This window comes from Sceloporus undulatus, chromosome 1 (genome assembly GCF_019175285.1).
Source record: "Sceloporus undulatus isolate JIND9_A2432 ecotype Alabama chromosome 1, SceUnd_v1.1, whole genome shotgun sequence".
Lineage (NCBI taxonomy): Eukaryota > Metazoa > Chordata > Lepidosauria > Squamata > Phrynosomatidae > Sceloporus > Sceloporus undulatus.
The window spans coordinates 144,660,377-144,680,128 of NC_056522.1; the positions used below are offsets into that span (position 1 = coordinate 144,660,377).

At 39.6% G+C, this 19,752-nt stretch overlaps 1 protein-coding gene across 3 annotated transcripts in view; it reads left to right on the forward strand.

Annotated features, from left to right (window-relative positions):
- The window catches only part of RNF144A (ring finger protein 144A), a 75,820-nt gene that overhangs the window by 21,694 nt on the left and 34,374 nt on the right, over positions 1–19,752 (forward strand). The window contains exon 1 of one of the 3 annotated variants that reach the window (XM_042445526.1): positions 18,078–18,641. The exons of the other annotated variants lie outside the window; for them this stretch is intronic. Coding sequence (XP_042301460.1) covers positions 18,596–18,641 — 46 coding nt within the window. The 5' untranslated portion in view covers positions 18,078–18,595. Of the gene's footprint in view, positions 1–18,077; positions 18,642–19,752 lie in introns of those variants that run through there. 3 annotated transcript variants of the gene reach the window in all.

Genomic DNA, 19,752 nt, shown 5'->3' on the forward strand with positions numbered 1-19,752 from the left:
TCTCTTAGGACGCATGCATCATTGAAACATCATACCTCCACTGTGACTTGAAGCAGCTTTATTTTGGCTGTCTGTAACAGGCCTATGATTCTATGATTCTATCCTAGAACACATGGAGCCTTCTTCACTGTCATTAAAAATACAGTCACATTGTGCTCCATATTGCTCACCTTCCCCTTATGTTTGAAGGGCCAAACTAAACCTGATGTTATTTGACAGAATGCAGTCAACATGCACAGTTCCACTGTACAAAGGGCAATCCTGGGGGAGATGCTGTACCCCTTGGACTGCATGGTGTAGAGAAGCAGACTGCAATGTGTTTAATCAAAATCGTTGCCCCATCCTTGTCTACTATTTGCATCATGAGCAAAGCCTTAGCAAGACCACAACAGGTCATTTGACGGGAAATTACTTAAACAACTGTAATAGTAAATAATTGTCTTTCTGAACCTTTGAATGCTTCAAAAGCTGATTAATTTTGTAAAGGAATTTTGAAAGTACTGAAATATATTAAGTAGATAACAATTTACTACTTTTCCGTATCATGTCAAATCAGTAACCTGAGGTATTCACCTCACTCCACCTCACCCAGCCTATTGGTTGGGCAGCTCTTAAAATACATGTTAATCTCATTCATATCATTTACCATCACGCAAAAGACTATCTTCTTGCCGAACTAATTGGTTCAACATCCAGGATAGTCACATCTCCATTAAAAAAAATGTATCCATTGAGTAATCAGATCCTGCCAAGATTTCTGCAAGCTTTCCTTCCTTTTCCAAGGAAAGGAAATCACCAAAGTACAAGGTGATTTTTACACACACACACACACAATCTTCTATTTGGCACCTTGTCATCCTCTTACATTCTGCTGAAAATGTCACTATAGCTATCACTACTTTTCCTCATTCTTCAAAATGTCTTTGTTGCAACTTTGCAACTTTTATAAAGTGTGGCGTACTTTCTAGACTCCATAGAATTAGAAAGCATGGAAAGGACTGACGAACAGTGTTGATCAATTTCTTGAAACAGAACTGCCTTATTTGAAAACACACATGCACACTTTCTCTAAAGCTTGTTTTCTCCCTAATCTACCCTAAGTAAAGAAGACTGTTGACACAGGGCTTTTGTTCTTGGTGCTTGGTATATATCTGCAGGCATCTTTCCCCTTTCTGCAAATGCATCATATATGGATGCTACAAAAATTCAGAAGCAGTGGCTTCAGGGTAATCTCTCTCAAGACAAACAGGAATTCTGGCATCTAATGCATGGTGAAAACCTATGGGCTTTATTTAAGATGCAAGGACTTGATATGCATAAAAATAGAAAAGCCCCAAAGAAAGACGAGTGGTTAAAAATAAAAATGCTGAATGGCAGGGCCAAGACTATGGTGTTTATCACACTGAGATTTTTGCAGCTTTTTTCAGCTCAGTGACTGCAGGTCCAACAATGCGAATTCACGCTAAAACATGATGTGTTATCTCACGTGATTGCTTTCTACGGGGGGCTCTTATGAGGCACTTCCGCATTCAATCCGCACTGACTCTTCATTTTGGTGAATTTGGAAACAAGCAAATTCACCAAAATTTGCTTCTAAGCTCACTTCGGTTTCACTTTGAATTGGTCTGGTGTGGAAGATCATTCCGATCTCTCCCTCCCCCGCCCCCCTGCATCCTGCTCCTTAATTCCCCTCCTCCTTCTTCACCCCATCTCACTCCTCCTTCACCCTGCTACTTATCCCATCATCACTTGCCTGCTCCTATGCCCTGATTTGCCCCCTCCTTCACCCTGCCACTTATCCCATCATCCCCTGCCTGCTCCTGCACCCCAATCTGCTCCCCTCCTTCACCCTGCCACTTATCCCATCATCCCCTGCCTGTTCCTGCACCCCGATCTTCTCCCCTCCTTCACCCTGCCACCTATCCCATTATCCCCTGCCTGCTCCTGCACCCTGATCTGCTCCCCTTCTTCGCCCTGCCACCTATCCCATCATCCCCTGCCTGCTCAGACCCCCACTGAGCATGCGCAAGGGTGCCAATTTGAATAGTTGAATCCACACTGGTGTGGTAATACAATTTGCACTCACTCCGCTTCCCCCTCTACAGTATTAGGAAAAGCAACCAGGTAGGATAAAACATTGTGTTTTAACGTGAATTCGAATTGTTAGATGCACAGTTGTGTCAGTACTGAGCTGCACAGTCCCCCATGTGATAAGGGCCTACAACTTAGATGACATTTGTCTTTCCCAGTGTTTGACACCAGAAAGTCACATTATCATAGTAAAAACTGGTTCCCTCTATGGTTTTTAAAATGGCATTCACAACCTGCAAGGCTCAGTAAATTCAGTTTGTCACACAGATGAGAGCAAGTGAGAAGAAAAATTGGAAATGCACATAATAAGCCTGGTGATCCACAACCAGTTACTTCACAAGCTTGAATGAACACTAGTATACTAGTTAAGGCATGTTAGAAGTGGAGATACAGTGGTGGCTGTTGGGCTTGAGCCAACAGGTCACCAGAGATGAAGCAATATTTTTAACCCATATCAGATTAAACCAGTGTTACTCAATGTAGCGATTCATGAACCAGTACCGATCCAGAAGGCATCTGCTGGCAATCCCTTGAGAGCTTCCAGGAAAAGGAGGAGGGAACAACTGTAATCAGTGGGTACAAATATGATACCAGTCCCTGGCATATTGAGAAAAAAAAACCTGCAGGTGCAGCACATCAAAAGCAGTGAACTAGACCCTGCAGGTGCAGCCTAAGAAACAGTGGACTAGACCATAGAAAGAGGAAACCTAAGATCATGAATGTAAGGCAGGAGGGGGAAAGATCCACAAAGTCACTCTTTTGGATCCCCAGTCTATTGTTTCATCAACAGCTTCCACTGATCAGAGAACTGAGTGACTTTTCGGATCATAAGTGATACAGCAGAAGGGTAAAATAAATGTACACAGCATCACATTAATATTAATCCCTTAGAACCTATTATAAAAGGAGACATCGAGACAACAGTTGTCCCTGTGCCTAGACGGTAGAGATTTTAGAGCTACTGTGAGGCTGACATGCAGCCTGCCCATCCCAGTGACATGCCCAGTCCATTTACAGTTGATGTACATGCAGTGCCAAACATTGTCTTTCTTCAGATGCAAAGGCAGCTTGCTGTTGAAAAAAAAATCTGCAGCAGCTCATTTAGCAATTCAGTTACCAGCCTAATAAAAAGCCTTGGTATGAAGACTGGTCCTTTGAAAACAAATAGCAGTAGTTCCATAACACAATGATTTCAGAGTGTTTTGTTTGTTTTTTTGTGGCAATCTATACATAAAGTTTGGCTACTCCATTCTTTATTAGGAAATTGACCCAAATATCTGAAGTGTTTGCTGCCTTTTCATAGGATAGGCACTGTGAACAAAGGGGAGTTTGTTGTGCTGGAAGCTTGCATTAGCTGTCTTGACAACGCTTGGCCTGCACACAGTTTTCTCTTTTTATCCTTTTATTAAGCAACTTGTGCCAAACAGAACATGGATTTTACTGTGCCTGAAAAATATATTTGTTACATTTTTAAAAGGAACTTAGATGCATGAATTAAAATACATACTGTGTTTCCATTTCCCTTCTGACATTAAAAATGATGTGGTTTTGTGTGTGTGTATTAAAAAAAAGCCATAAAAATATATATGAAGATGATGTGAGCACTTAGTTAAACATTTAGTAAGAAGTTCCAGTGCAAAAGAACTGTTTTAAATACCACTAAAACTGCTGTTAACCAAAGAGGGAATTAATGGAGCAAAATGCCACGTTTCCTATAGCAAGTAAGAGAGGCTTTGTACAGTATATAACCTTAAATAAGAAAAAGATAAAGTGGGAATGATGGTGGTGTGTTGTCATTTGTTCCTGACCTAAGCAGCAGCAGCTTTTAAACTCTGTTCTTTGTGATCCCCTGACTATTTCCGTACCTTTGTCCATCATTTTGGATGCTTTCTGAGTGGCATTTCAAATTATACACAGTTCCTTCTACATGTGTGGTGTGCTTTAGCTAATAGAATAAATGTGCCAGCTGAATTAAATTGCTAATTTCTGTTACATACAAAGCTAACTTTAATGAAAATACTCTGAGATATATGGAAATGTTTTATGTGGCTGCTTCATATTAACTGTGACATGTTTTGAGTCATGTTATGAGATGAAATGCTATTCTGTAATCCAGGATTGGAAAGCCTCTGGCACTCCAGATGATGTGGACTTCTGCTTGCATAAGCCCTAGGTAGCTTGGCTAGTAGAAAGGAATTACAGGAATGTTTCATGTCATCTGGAGCAGTGGCTCTCAAATCTTGGCCCTCCAGGTATTTTGGACCTCAGCTCCCAGAAGCACCAGCTATCTGCTCAGTGGTCATGGATTCCAACAGCTAAAGTCCAAAACATCTGAAGGAACCTGATCTGCAGAGCCAAGTTTCTCCACTCCAGTTTTAGACTAAGGTTCTGGTTACAGGGATGGTTCCACCTTGCAACCCAGCATGCTGATGGATTCTGTGTTTCTGTTCTTCCTCTTTGAGCAGATTTATGCATTAAGATTCTGAGCTGAGTGGATCACTTGAGTTTAGCACACAGCCGTATGAATTTCCCTTGGTTCTTCCAATAAAGAAAGCCAATTTAAGCCTTCTAAATTCCTCATGCAGTTCAGGATACTGGGGGTGAGTATGCTAGTACTTCCACTCTGCTGCCATTCCTATGTCCAGTTTCAATTTTGGGGGTAGTGACTGTGGCAAGGAGACCGGTCTACTCATGAATAGACTCCCCACATGATTTAAGACCCTGATTTTCAGATATTTCAAATTATACAGGAGACCAACACAGTAGAAACTTGCCCTCTGGTAAAGGACATTCAGGGCTGTGTCCACACTGCAGAAATAATCCACTTTGATACCACTTTAACTGCCATGACTCAATGCTGTGAAATTCTAGAAATTGTACTTTGTTGTAGCACCAGAACCCTCTCACTAAGAAGGCTCAATGTCTCAAAAAATTACAATTCCCAAGATTCAATAGTATTGAGCAATGGCAGTTAAGGTGGTGTCAGCCTGGATTGTTTTTGCAGTGCAGATGCAGCCCAGGACAACAGTGGAAAGCAGGGAGCTATTGTATGCACAATGTTTACTCCATTTTCTTTAATAAAATAAAATATAAAATATTTATTTCTTTGACAATTCCAGGTTCTTGTGAGGAGAGGATGTGTCACATCCAGGCATGTTGTAACTTTGTTGAAGCTATGTTTGGGGAGGATGAAGCTCTTTCTCTTAACTGGGGAGAGGACCACTATAACAATAATTTTTGCCAAGTATGGACATAACTGTGCCTACACAGGTCAAATGGTTGTTTTCTTTTCTTTAAACTGCCTCCAAAGGAAAGGAAGCGCTCTGTCATTGGAAAGTGGTGAAAGCTAAAGAACATTTTAATTGTCTTGTGTGGTATGGAATGAACCAATTTAGAAACATCCACAGCAGGTCTCCCACTGATAAAAATGGGGAGGGGGTGTTGTTTGGGCAGCATCAGAATGGTACACAGTAACTTCATTTCCAGTTAGGAAGATGTTCTTTTTTTGATTTACCACTATTTGGTTTTTCTTTGTTTGGAAGCTTGGCTGTCATAGGTCTACACAAGTGTGATAGATCTGGGCCATTTTTTTCCTCCTGGGACCCTCTGGCAAGTCTGTGGATAAAGGGCCCCCTCTATATTTGCTATACATAGCAAATGTATACCTTGCAGTCTTCCTGTGTTAAGCATATAGTTTACTATTATATCTTGGCCAACATTTTTTAAAAAATGGTGTAGGTTATGATGAATGCCTTCCTAAGCCAGGATTTGATCCTGATTTGTAATTCTGGTTTGGAGGGTTTGCTGAAACAATAGCTTAGAATCTAAACTGTAGCCTTTGATCATACCAAGAAGTAAGTGATGTACATTTTAATGGTTTTATTCCTTTTGTAAACCTGTCAGAAAATATAATAAGATGTTATAAAACCACTTTTAAAACAAAAGCAATAGTTTCTTTCTTCCAGAAGGGGGAAAATATACTCAGCGACACATCAAACCAAACTAGGTCTTCATGGAAACCTGGAATCGTTTTTTTAAAAATGAGCCTCTTCTCTAAATCTCTATGGTAACCATGAGTATTTGCTATTTCTCTTTCTATTGCCCCTTCCATTTCCAGGAATACTACAGAAAAGAAAGAAACACCTAGAGTGGATTTGAGGACGAAGAAGGGGAATGACTTTCTCCTCAAGTTTCTGTAACTTTGCTTTTGAAACTAGATGTGTGCCATGCTGTCCTGGGGTAGGAATTGCAAGAAAAGTATGGGCAATATTTACTTTTCAGAAAGAGTAGTGCAGACAACTGATGCTTGCAGAGAGCAATGCCACCAGCACTGTTAGTTCCCTTAGTTCATGTTACTGTTTGTTGGGTAGAAGGGCAAAGGGCAGTGTTCAGAGGCATTTTTACTATTCTCTTGCTGACTAGCAGAAATGCTTTTCAGCTACCTAGCCTGGAAATTATTTGTAGACCATAAAATAATGTACTAAACAATAAGAGAAGATGGAACAGCGCTTGTTCCTGATCCTTCAGATTAGGACTGGAAATACAATGCTGAATCCAGCCAATAAGAATTAGATACAGTTAATATTTGTTTCTTAGATTTTGTTGGGATTTAGTGATATCATTAAACTTTAGCTATAGTCATATGGGCCAGCCTGATTTCTTGTGACATGCACATGCTTACATCCGCACAAACCACAATGAGAGAACTCCATTTTATTCTGTCATATGGGCATTTTCACTCTTATGTTCCTTGCCTTAGGAAATGTTCTTTCCTCAGCCAGTTCATTTCTTTCCTTTGTCTCTTGTTGTCAGTTCAGACAGCATCTCTATATGCTGTGAACAAGCAGTATCAAACAATTTGCAGTTAATCCCATTGGTTTACTCTTCATCCAAATCCAAGAATTAGCTCCCAAGTATTTTCTGCTTGCATTTTTTAAATACTGGAGAGCCATGATTGCTTTAATACAGATTTTATTTTAAGAAATTGGAAATATCCTATATTCTGTGCAAGCACATAGACATTCCTAATAGTGTGTGAAGAAAAGAAGAAGAAAACCATCCTTGAAAACTGGGAGAAAGTTTAAACCTCTAGATTACTTTGGTACTGGAAATAGCTGAAAACAGCTTGGACAAGCTAATTTAAGCATTCAGATCTAAATTAAGTAGTGCATTTTTTGTCTACAAGAAAAACCCAAGGTAATGCCCCTCTTGGAATTCAGGTCCTATTTTTACATTTCAGATGATCATTTTGGGATATAAGGCTGCCCTTAAGGAAAGAGTGGTCATTAAAGTAAATAGGAAAGAACAATAATGAAAGAGTGTGCCCCAGAAAAAGATTCACTGTTGGCATAGTGGGGTTACTTTAAATAGGTGTGTATGTCCCAAGAGCTGATTTTGTTTTACCACATGACTCAGCTGGGTCTCCGAGGATGGAGTTCATCTGTAATCTTCCCAGAAATTTGAACTGAGGACAGGGCCCTGTGGCTTTTGGATTGGCTTGATCTCGAGCATCTCAAGCTGAATTTTTGAAAGATTCTCACCATTTAAAAACTTGGCTGGAAATCTGGAATAAGCACTTTCTCTTTGGTTTTACACTCAACCACAGTCTTTTAATAATAACTTGGTTTCCAGTGAATAACTTATTTGAAGGAGTTTATTTTTGTTTTTGATTTGCAATGAGGTGATTGAAGGTCAATTCCTATTTATGAATTTATGCATTGTGCGTCTCAGGAAAAAGCAAACAATTTAAGTCCCAGTAGGAACTTTTCTAGAGAACAGCAGAGGTTGGAAAAAATCCTTTTTTGGGTTATGATGTCCAGAATGCCTCCAGGCTGGTTAAGAGCCATATTGACTATGGGATTCTGACTGTTATCCAAAAAGGTACCTTTTTCGAGCTCTGGGACAATCTTTTAGAGGTTCAGTAGCCCCAGAAAACCCAGTGTGTAATTTTACTGGTTTAAGCTTCCTAGCAAAAGAATATTTCAACGATACAGATACTTGAGCATATGGACAAATTACTGATGGATATATTGTGTGGGTGGGTGGGAAATATCTGACCTATGCATGGACAGATGAGTCAGTATTTTAGTAATAATGCAATATTGTTGTGATTTTATTGAGTATTGTTATTTTAACTGATGTAATCCCACCTCGGATCCGAAGGGAGAGTCAGGATGCTATTATTATAATATTATTATATTTAGCTTTGCCAAGAGCTTGACTTTTGATAAGATTGTAGGGCAGTATTTTGAATTGTCAAATCTGCATATTTGATTCAAGTCTCACTTCTGACTTGTTTCAGTGATAGAACTCCTAGGCTGATGCTACACTGCAAAATTAATGCAGTTTGACACCCCTTTAAATGCCATAGCTTCATCCGATGGAATCCTGGGTTTTGTAGTTTGTCATGACACCAGAGCTCTCTGACAAAACTGTAAATTCCATGGTTCCATAGCATTAAGCCACAGTAGTTCAAGTGGTATCAAACTGCATTAATTCTGCAGGGTAGATCCAAGTGAGTGTATAGTGCAGCAGCCCCTGAACTTGTACTGCACCTATTTTGCTTATCTGCTTCAGGACTGACCTTTCCATACAGTCTAGGTATGGCTTGCTTTGTTTAGACCACTATGACTTGCAGTTATATCATGATATGCCAGGAAAGTCACTGCTAGAATTCCACATTTGGCTCTCAGGACAACTGTGCTTTTAGGGTACTGCCCTACTAAGTGGCTTTTCAAATTCTTGCAGCAACAGTGTTCATGCAAGCCTTCATTTTCCTCTTCCATGGATGGCAGCACACAAAAGACAAAGCAAGCAGGTATGGTCCTAATACATTATAGATACTTTTGCAATACCTGTTCCTAGCAGCATTTCAAAGGAAATAATTGAACACAGAAAATATTTTTCTATTTTTTCCTTCTTGGTTTTAACATGCTTAATTATTGCTTTGCCTAGCTTTTTAAAAACAAACAAACAAACAAACAAACACACACACACACACACACACACACCATATGCCCTGCTAAAAATACATGGAAATTCAGAGTTCAATTTAAGTAATAACAGAAATAAAAAGCTGCAGAAGAGACAACCTTGGAAAATAGACACATTCATATATATCTGTAATGTTTTGACCAGGACTAGGGAAACAGCAAATTCCTAGAATTGTAGGCACAAGGCCCATTACAGAAGTGGTGATTTTTTTCCCCCAGCTTTAGTCTTAAATACTGTGGTCCTATATGCACTTACTGGGAATTCTGATGGAATCCTAAAATAAAAATAATCTACCTTCCTGAGATCATCCATGGATAGCAGCTTCTGCTCTAATAGTTGCATCTTGGATGTCACGCCAGGACAGTTGAAAGAAGATTTTGCTTGATGTTCTACCAAAACCACTGTACTGCTTGGAATGCGCAGCTCTGAAACACACAAGCAGATGCTTTGTAAGGAGCACCAGGATTTACTCAGGAAGTTGCTATGTTTGAGCCCTTCATGGAGCTCTTAATATTATTAACATTTACATAGGTAGACTTGCAAAGGTAAAATAGCCTGAAAGGAAAATTCCTCCCAGAATAGCTTCTTGGCAGGACAACCTGTACTTCTTCATAGAGCACACGGTCAGCACAATATGACATGTGTTGTCTCCGGCTTGGTGTATCTGGTCACAGATCCAGTGGACACACAATCCTCTGGAAGGTTTGTGCAAATGAATGGAAATGCTACAAGTTTCTGTGATGTGCAAGAAGTGAGTGTAGGTGTGATTTATGGGCTTTGATAAAGTATGTGGCTCTTGGAAGACTGCTGTGTTTTCATAGCTACTGTATCTGCATAAAGCCTGTTAGATTGTTTTAATCCTAAATCCACATAGGCAGTACAAGAGGACCCCTTACTGGTCTTGCAGACTGGACTGTGGATCTTGGCCAATCCAAGGCCATTTAAATGGAAAAGGGGCGCATTCAAAGCATAGATGCACAGTATAAATGGGATTATGATTACATCAGAGGACATATGTTTAAGGTAGGATTGCTAATGTGTGAGCCAGCATAGTGTAGTGGTTTGAATGTTGGACTTTGACTCTGGAGACCAGGGTTCGAATTCCCACTTAGCTGTGAAAACAGACTGGGTGATCTTGGACAAGTCACACTCTTTCAGAGAAAGGCAATGGCAAAGCCTCTCCAACCAAACCTTGCCATGAAAATCCCATGATAGGGTCGCCATAAGTTGGAAATGACTTGAAGGCACAGAACAACAACAGGATTGTTAATACCATTATTTCTCTTTCAGAATCCCACCTATGCAATACAATAAACTTGGGAAGTAAACTTGTCTGGATTTTCCACAAAAAAGTGATCAGAGTGTTCCTGAAGCGTGAAGGTGTGATAGCGTGTCGTGCTTCTAAAACGTCATTGAGGCATCTTGTTTCTCCTGTCAATGAAGTGTTTGCAGAGCAGCCATTTTTTGAATAATGGAAGATCCCATTATTCAGAAAATGGCTACTCAGTGAACACTTCGTTGACGGGAAAGAAGTGGGATGCCTCAGTGACATTTTAGAAGCATGCCGCACTATCACACCATCACACTTCAGGAACACTCTGATCCCTTTTTTGTGGAAAGTCCAGACAACTTTACTTCACATGTTTATTGTATTGTATATGTGGGATTCTAAAAGAGAAATAATGGTATTAACAATCCTGTTGCTGCTCTGTGCCTTCAAGTCATTTCCAACTTATAGTGACCCTTTTGCCAACGTTTTACTGACAGTAAGTTCCTTTGTGTCATAATTCCCTATGGAGCTGTCCAGTATGGCTCTCTGGACATTATCGCACACATTTTCCCCCCGTTATGGGCACGGGAAGGGGATGCATGAGGCTGAGAAAAAAAACGCATTTTACTGCACACCAAAGTGTTCTCAAAATGGCCCCATTCCATCGCCCGGCACCAAGCCGTTCCCATTCAGTGCTGAGACGCATCCTTTGGCTTGAACTTGAATGGGGCCATTTTGAGGACACTTTGGTGTGTGGTAAAATGCATTTTTTTCAGCCTTGCATGGCCCCGAGAGTACCCTTCCCATGCCCATAACAGGGAAAAATGTGTATGATAAGGTACTCTGCTCAGTTTAAGGCAGATAACTGGGGTCTTTCTTTTAATGTTTTAATGATTTTAATGTGTGTAGTGGCTTTATGGCCTGTATGGGAAGAGGAGAAGCTCCCTGAGGCAGAACAAATTGCAGAGAGCCATGGGTTATGCCTAGCATAGAAATGTGCAGCAAAACATTTCTGGTAGAGATGCTGGGAATGTCTTTTCATTCCTCTATCTGATTAAGATTCAGCCCACCATTTAGTTTCTGACTTTAAGACAGTAGTGCAGTGGCTAAAAATATTACTTTGTGTTTGTTTAATGCCTGCACACACACTTCCTTACTATTAGCTGATTGGTGCAAACCATGGAAATTAAGAATTTGGCTGTAAAGAACAACTGGCATTTTCTTTTGGAGGAAATGCAGCTGTGCTGTTTGCTTTTCTTGAAATTGTCTGATGTTGTGCTTGATGTGGTCTTTCTTTCTTTGGAAGGAAGGAAGGTGCATTAGTATTAAAGAGGACAATGTTTTGCATAAAACATAGAATCATAGAGTTGGAAGAGACCACAAGGGCCATCCAGTCCAATCCCCTGCCATGCAGGAACTCTCCAGTCAAAGCATACCTGACAGATGGCCATCCAGACTCCACTACTCTCTGAGGAAGTGTACATGTGTATTTAGAGAAAGGTGGGATATAAATTAATAAAATAAAAACAATAATAATAACGCCACACTTGAGTACTCTCTGGGAGCTTGCATGACTCAACGTATCATTTTCACCCTCATCCCCCAATTTTAAAGGGCCAAATTGGCCAGTGATAGTCCCAGAAGTTTCTGAGAATTCGTTTGAAATTTGATTGGACCTTAGTCTCCAATCACTTCAAGTTATGAAGTAAGAGTTTCCAGGCCTATTCCCAAAATGGCCTAAAGTGATCAATCAGGCTCCAAGAGGCTTCTGGAAGGTATTCGGACATTTTATTCTTCCCATATTTTTAAAAAAGTGCTTGTAGGCAACAGAAAAGAATGGTTTGACTAAAATGGATATAGATGGCAAATTCTGTGGCATTAAAGACCTTTCCTTGGGATGAAGAAAATCTTATGTTTGTCTTTTGCAGACAATACCAAACCAGTATCACCAGCTGAGAACTTTCCCCCCAATAACTACCACTTAGTCATTATAACATCTCAAATATGCCCCTCAGATACTATGTTTATTTTGAGTGGACACTCACATATTGTGAATTATTATGTGCAAAGTAAAATAACCCCTAGAAAGCGTAGAAAGCTTGTAGTTAATTGTTTTGGGCAACTTTCACCTATTTGTAAGCCATAACTCATGAAATTTTGTCATTGCTTCACTTCTGGTTGCAAAAAAGTACCAGAGTTTTGAAAAGTTACTTCTTTGGATTCCTGCTGTTGTACCCCACAAAATAACTTTTCTAAGCTCTACAAACTGTATATAGTTTGATGAGTTTATGAATAGTTCTTAATGAATATTTATTGTGCAGCAAGTTACACATTGCAGAATGGAACATGAATATTTTATTCACACACTATAAGCAGCAAGTGCTTATAGCCATCCTGTTTATGACAAGGTGTCAAGTGATTCTGGCCATGGGAGGAGCAGGGAATGCTGTGATGGCCACAAAATACTAGTATGGAGGTCCACTCCTTGTTTGTATTCCTCCCTGAATCTCATTCCACTTAGATGGTGGGATTATTTATATATAGAGTGCTCTAAAAAACAACAACAACAACCACACAACCAATGTGCAGTCAAAAAGTACAGCCTGGAAATCTTGTTGCTGCTTTTTGTGAAGCTTAGAGTTTAATGTCCCATCTCTGTTTTAAGACTAAAAGCCAAAGGAAACATTACCACACACAACCTCTTGCAGTATTAACCTGAGGTCTGCTTCTTGCAAAATACTTTTGTTAGGGAGAAATTGCTAGTACAAAAGGGACAGGCTTTAATTCTTTCATTTCTAGCCATCACCCCAAAATGCTTTCTCTTTTGTCCCTGGTGTGATTTCATGTCAATCTTTGTACAGTATTTATTTATTACCCACCTCTCCATATGGATTGAGGTGGGGAATATCAGATTTAAAATCTAGCAACAAATAGACACATAACACAAATAGACACATAACAAAGTTAAAAACGCAAAAACCTATTAAAATTACATAATCAGTTAAAAGAGCATGACATCAGTTTTAAAAGCATGCAAATCAAAAGCAATCAATTAAAGTAATAATTTAAAATAGTTTAAAACTTACACTTTAAAAACCATCTGGCTAGGCCTGCTGGAAGACTAACATCACATCACATCTAATGTTTAGATCGCCTCTCAGCTACCTGGTTTTGGGCTGCCCCAGTATCTGTGAGATATTTGTAGCCCTACCAATGGCAGATAGTGCACTTGCGATATTCATGCTTGCAAAGCTTTTCCAGTAATATTGGAGGAGGGATGTAAAGAAGACTCACAAATTTGTTTATTCACTACCAAAAAGGGTGTTTGCATCAACTGGATCAGGATATCCCACTGGAAAAGTTGTCAATCACACTAAGAAACAATGATTTGGTGAAAAACTTCTCTTTTTTTTACATGAACCAACATTTTTATTTAGAAATCATTGTTTTCACACAAAGCTCCTAAAATGGACCAAAAAAAAAAATGTCATGATCTTAGGGAAAAGACAATTTTTTGGAGTTCTTTGTTCTTCAATGCAAGGATCAAGTAAACCAGAGAGCAGATAGCAAATACCAGGGGCCATTAATATCCACTGGGGTTTGGTTCCCGGACTCTCCATGGATATCAGAATCTGTGTGTGATCAATTCCTATTATATACATTGGCATAGTAAAATGGTGTCCCCTATATAAAATACATGGGCTCGTTACAAACGGGCACCCTAGGATGGACTCAGTCCGTGCTAGGGTTAGAAAGGGGCGTCTCTTCCAGATGCCCCTAACCCTAGCACGGACTGAGTCCGTAACAAATGGTGGCGGCCGTTCCACACGGCCGCCGCCATCTTGACGTAACGGACGCTCTGCGTCTGCACATTGCGCCCCAGAAATGACACCGCGAGTGTGCGACTAGCGCCTCGCGGCATCTCTTCTGGGGAGCGGGAAGGAGCGCGATTTTCGCGCTCCTTCTTGGCAGTGTCCGGGAACCACACCGTTTGGCTGCTGCGGTTCCCAGATGCTGCAACCGGTGGCAACACGAGACAGCCCCTTCTGGGCCGTCTGTAACGCGCCACAGTAATGTCAAGATTTGCTTTTTGGAATTTATATATTTTTTGAAGATTTTAAAGCTGTGGATAAAGAATTTGTGGACTTCAGGAGTGAAGTCAAAGAAAGATGAGATCTTGGTGGGGCAGTGGAAAGACATGTTGCACCAATAGATTCTGATATAAAATTACTTAAAAGTAGAAACCCATAAGCTTTTGTCAGTTTTGGAAAGTTACTTCAGCCATGATGACAGGGGATTCTGTGAGATGGAGTCCAAAAAAGTAACTTTTCCAGGTTCTGCCTGTTGTTTTTCTCCCTGAGGTTTGATCTTTTCCTGTCCTGCTTTTACTTTGCTTCTTGTGGAAGTGCAGACAGCCTAGCTCCATTGCCTTTCTAAACAGGAAATAACACAACCCTGGATTTCAAAACATTAAGTGTTCAACTCCCACTTGGCTACTGACAAGTAAACAAGCTTCTTTTGTTCTCTGGGTTGCACCAACTAAAGCTGCCCCCTCCCCCCAGCAACTGAGGACAAATTTCATTTCTAAGCTTGACGTGCTTCACTTTTGGATTAGATACAGATTTTGTTTAGATGCAGATCTATTAAACCAGAGTTAGGCTCCACATCAATTGTGAAGGATGGAGCTCATGAGTATTAAAAAAAAAAGCCCCTTCCCCCTTTTAGATATACTAGTTATCCCGTATCTGGAATTCCAAAATCCTCCAGAATCCAAAGTTGTCTATGTAAGTGGTTGAGATAGGGCCAATTTTGCTTTCTGCTTCATTTCATGCACACAATTATTTGAAATATCATGTATAAAATTACCTTCAGGCTATGTGTGTGAGGTATATATGAAAAATAAATGAATTTCATGTTTAGACTTGGGTCCCATCTCCAGGATATCTCATTATGTATGTACAAATATTCCAAAATGGGGAAAAAAAACCTCTGAAATCAAAAACATTTCTGCTCTCAAGTATTTTGAATAAGGGAGACTAAACCTTTATAGACCTGGCAAGTTAGGAAGGATCTGTTGACTACTACTGTGTAACCTAGAAGAAAAGTAGCAGAGTAGGCCCCTGTCAGAGCATGGTTGAAACCTAGACAGATTGGTGATTTGAACAGGAATAGATGAGAGACATTTGTAATGTTTCTACTTTCATGTAAGTGAAGATCTGAGTAATAAATAAATTGCATATCCATTACTTTGTAGGAGTCAATAAGGAATGATGAAGTAAGGAGCATATTTTATTCTCTAGTCTGGAATACTGATCAGGTCCTATCAGTATGAAAACAAAGTACAGTACAATGGGGTAGTAAAATTGTGTTCCTTATATAGAATGACAATATCAAGATTTGCCATTTGGAGTTTATATATTTTAAAAATATTTTCAATCCGAGGATGCGTGAATCCATGGGTAAAAAATCTCTGGATATGGAGGGCTGAGTGTAGTCCAAATCCAATCTCAAAATAAGGTGGTTATTCCTCTACATTCCTATACGTTTAGGGACTTCGCAGGAACATAGAAGTATGCAAATTTGTGAATTAAAAGGAAAAAGATTCATTTTTAACAGAAATTAAAACTCCCAACAAAGACTGGGCTGGAAATGGGCAATGCCAGGTAGATATATACTTTGTATACATCATCATGCCAAAACCAGAAGCGGAATGGTGTCCATTTTCAATTTTGGCTGCTTTGAGTGGGAGGTGTGGGGATGCTGCATTGTGCAACATACTGGCTGATTTTTTAATTGCCCAACAAAAGCGTCTAGATTTTGTTTTTAGTTGTAGGGACTGAAGGCTTGTATGGGTGTTTTGGAGGCAGCACAGGCCAGAAAAAGGGGTTCCAGAGACCACAATTTCCCCACCCTGAATGTTGATGGCAGTGGAACTTATAGCAGTAAGAAGTCGAGAGGGGTTCACTGTAGTTTGTAGAAATACAACTACCTAGTTCCTTTTAATCCCCCCCCCCCCCCCCCCGTGGCAAATGTTTTATAGAAGACAAACTAGAAATTTTAGGATTTTTGTTTGGCTTTCAGCAAGGATTTCATTGGCAGCGGTGTCTGAATCCCAAAAGGAGCAGTGAATAGAGGAATTCTATTCCCTCCAACTTAAGCATGACAATGTACGGTAATTACAAATGGATTTTATAAATTAAAAATGGAGCATGACTGCATACATGTCAGCAGAGCACAGAGCTTCTGAATGCAACTGAGCACTGGAATTGGCTTGTGAAGGAGTATTGGGTAGCAAATTTAGCAAACTGACCTTTGATGTAACCAGAGTAAAGTTCTCAGTGGGGGTGATTTTTGGCTAGAAACACGAAGTAAGGTCAGACGTCTACCCTGTAGTATTTATTCATAGTGGAGTATAGTGCAAGACTTTTTTAGCCACTTTTTCTCAGTTATGCGCTCCCCCCCACAACACTTCATCCTTCAAAATGGGAATAACAGAATAAGACCAGAAATACAAAGTAACCTCTGGCTCTCATTTAACCTGCAGTGATATCTGAAGATCAAATTTTAAATGCTGAAAATTGCATATAATGCTGAGGGCCCTCTTGGTTGCAAGAAGGAAAACTGTGGCACTGAGAAATAATTGATCTATTTAAGGCCTCAAGAGTAAATGTTTTTGCAGTGGATATTAGATTTAGTAGGAGGAATATGTGGAATGAATTAAAGAGTTTATACAGGGAAGCTTCAGAAGAAAGGGGAAGAAGAGAAAGGGGCATCTTTTCTCTTTTGTACTTTCCAGAAATGGTTTCAGACCATATATAAACCATATATGGCTATAAAGTGTTGAGCTTTGGGACTGACAGCCACTTCCAAACTTGCACTCTTTTAAGCATTCATTATAGAGCATATTGAGGGAAGGTGATCAAAAGCTGGAAAGAAGAAAAGGGTCTCTTTTTTAAAATGTTACCCCACCCCAAGCTAAGAATACTTCTGTGAGGCTCCTGTTCAAAGCTGGTTGTTCCAGACATAAATGCTCCTCTTAGTGTCTAGGGATGCAGTTCAACATTTTATTGCAGCTCTACACTTTTCCTGCATACGTTGTGATGTGTTTTAAACAGTTTGCAGGCTCAAAAAGAAGACCCTATTCTGGTGCCAAAGGTTCTGCATCTACCCTTCCTTCTGCAATACAGCTGTACACTGGATTATAGGTATCTACTGAGATTTGGTTCCATGAGCCCCTGTAGATATCAGAATGCATGGGTGCTCAAGTCCCATTAAATACAGTGATGTAGTAAAATGTTGCCTCTTATATAAAATGGCAAAATCAAGGTTTGCTTTTTTGGAACCAACTGTATATTTCAACTGGGCCAACTGTAGTAGCACCAGTGACTATAAGATGTCTTTCATTTTACATCACCTCGCCTGTAATTCTGTCATACTTTCAGATCCTCCTGTTTGGGTGTCATTTGTTTTAACATCTTCGTATAAGTAAGGGGTTTCAGGGTTTGAATCTGGCCTGCTTAACCCTAATTAGGATGCTGCTCAGGACCAGCTCCAGTTATTTTGTTCCCTGAGGCACATGGCATCTTCGGTCCTCAGGCCATGGAAGTTACTTTAGTGCATGAGGCAGAAAATGTTCCTTGAAGGAGCACTTCTCTCCATGGTGGTCAGTCAAAATATTATTCTAACTACAAAATCTGTTGCCCCAGTTAGTTGCCTCACCACACCAAATGTTAGGGCTGGCCCTAATGCAGTTGGTTGGGTTTATGCATTTTATCATTCTTATTTTTGCTTCCTGCTCTTTTATGCACTTGAATAGACAGACTTTAATGTCTGCATAAACCAGCACTAAATTCAGGGGCTGCCAAGGAGAGAGGAGACACTAATAAACCACAGCCAAGAATATTTGTGGTTTGGTATACTCACAATTATCTCTCTTTTGGTGTCGGTACTTTCATGCTCTCACACCCTGAGAACTTCACACAGGGGAAAATAGATTATTCCAGGTCTCCCGTATCTCCATTATGAGTTGTGATTAGGAGTGAATACCCTGTTATGTGATTTATTCTTTTCCCCTTTCTTCAGAACAAAGTTCATGGTTTTGCATTCCCCAAAGAAATGACCCAGAACACACCCTGAAAATAGAATTGTTTAATTCCCCCATTTCTTTCTCTGACCCAATTTGTGCCAGTTCTGTGCCAGCTGTAAAAAGGAAGAAGAAGAAAAAACACCAACCTTAACACAATGCTACACAGCAGCCAAGAAATGAAAGATTTTTCTTGTTTTCTTGGTGAGCCGAATGCCAAAATATAAAGTATTTTTTTAAATTATTTTTAGCCCTTAGAACTCCTTCTCTTTCTTCTCAGGTGTTATTGTAGAAGACACTCTTTTAAAGCTAAAATATTAAACTGTTTAAAACTGTTTAAAAAGTGCTATAAAATACCTCTTTGAAATGATAGATCATCTAATTAGATTATTATTTTTGTTTGGCTTATATGTTCTTTTGCTATTTTTAGAGTATACATGCATTGTGACTTTTAAAAATAATTTTGTTTTACAATTTGTAGAAAATATAATTTATACATTATACATGTCAAACAAGCACTGGGGCTATTTAAAGCTGTTTGGAGGAAAAATAATAAAAGTGGCATCGAAGGAATTAATAGGGTTTGTAACAAGAGCAATTGGTAAAAGCTAAAGATGGAAAATTGTAGAGCTCCTAATATTCAATATTTAGCTTGTATGTTGTGACAAATGAGTCACAGCAGAACAGTTGATTCAGCCATGGGAACTTACTAGGTTCTTAGCCTCAGAAAACTCTGATAGGTTTGCCTTATGGTGCCTTAAATCAAAAACCAGTTGAAGGCACACAGCAACAACAGAACTAAAATACTCATTTTTGGAATTTAAAGAAGTGTTGACTTACAAAGTTCCTATTCAGTCTAATCGATACTAACAAATGGATTTTGGCCATGATTATTGGCCTGAAATTTGGACTTCTCTTGTTGTACTGCATGTGCCAGCAAAGTTGATCATCACTGTTATAAACATTTATTTGTTCACTAGAGGTAAATTATTTGGAGATGTAAAGCCATCTATTGCCTGCTGTGTGCCCTGTATGCATCATTATCACAAGTGTGGGAATCTGTGGCACATGGTACATGTCAGATGGGAACTGTTATAATTCCTAACCATTGGCAATACTAGTTGGGTTCCACAGAAGTTGGTATCCATTGCCATGTGAAGGGCCACAGGTTTCCCATCTGTGCATTGCAATTTGAAAGGAAATATGATTGAGCCTAGAGCCTATTAGTGCCTTGATCTTATAAACGAGCCAGGACACACTTGATGATTAAAATTGCCTTGTCTCTTTCTGTAAACCCAGTTAAGTATGTACATCC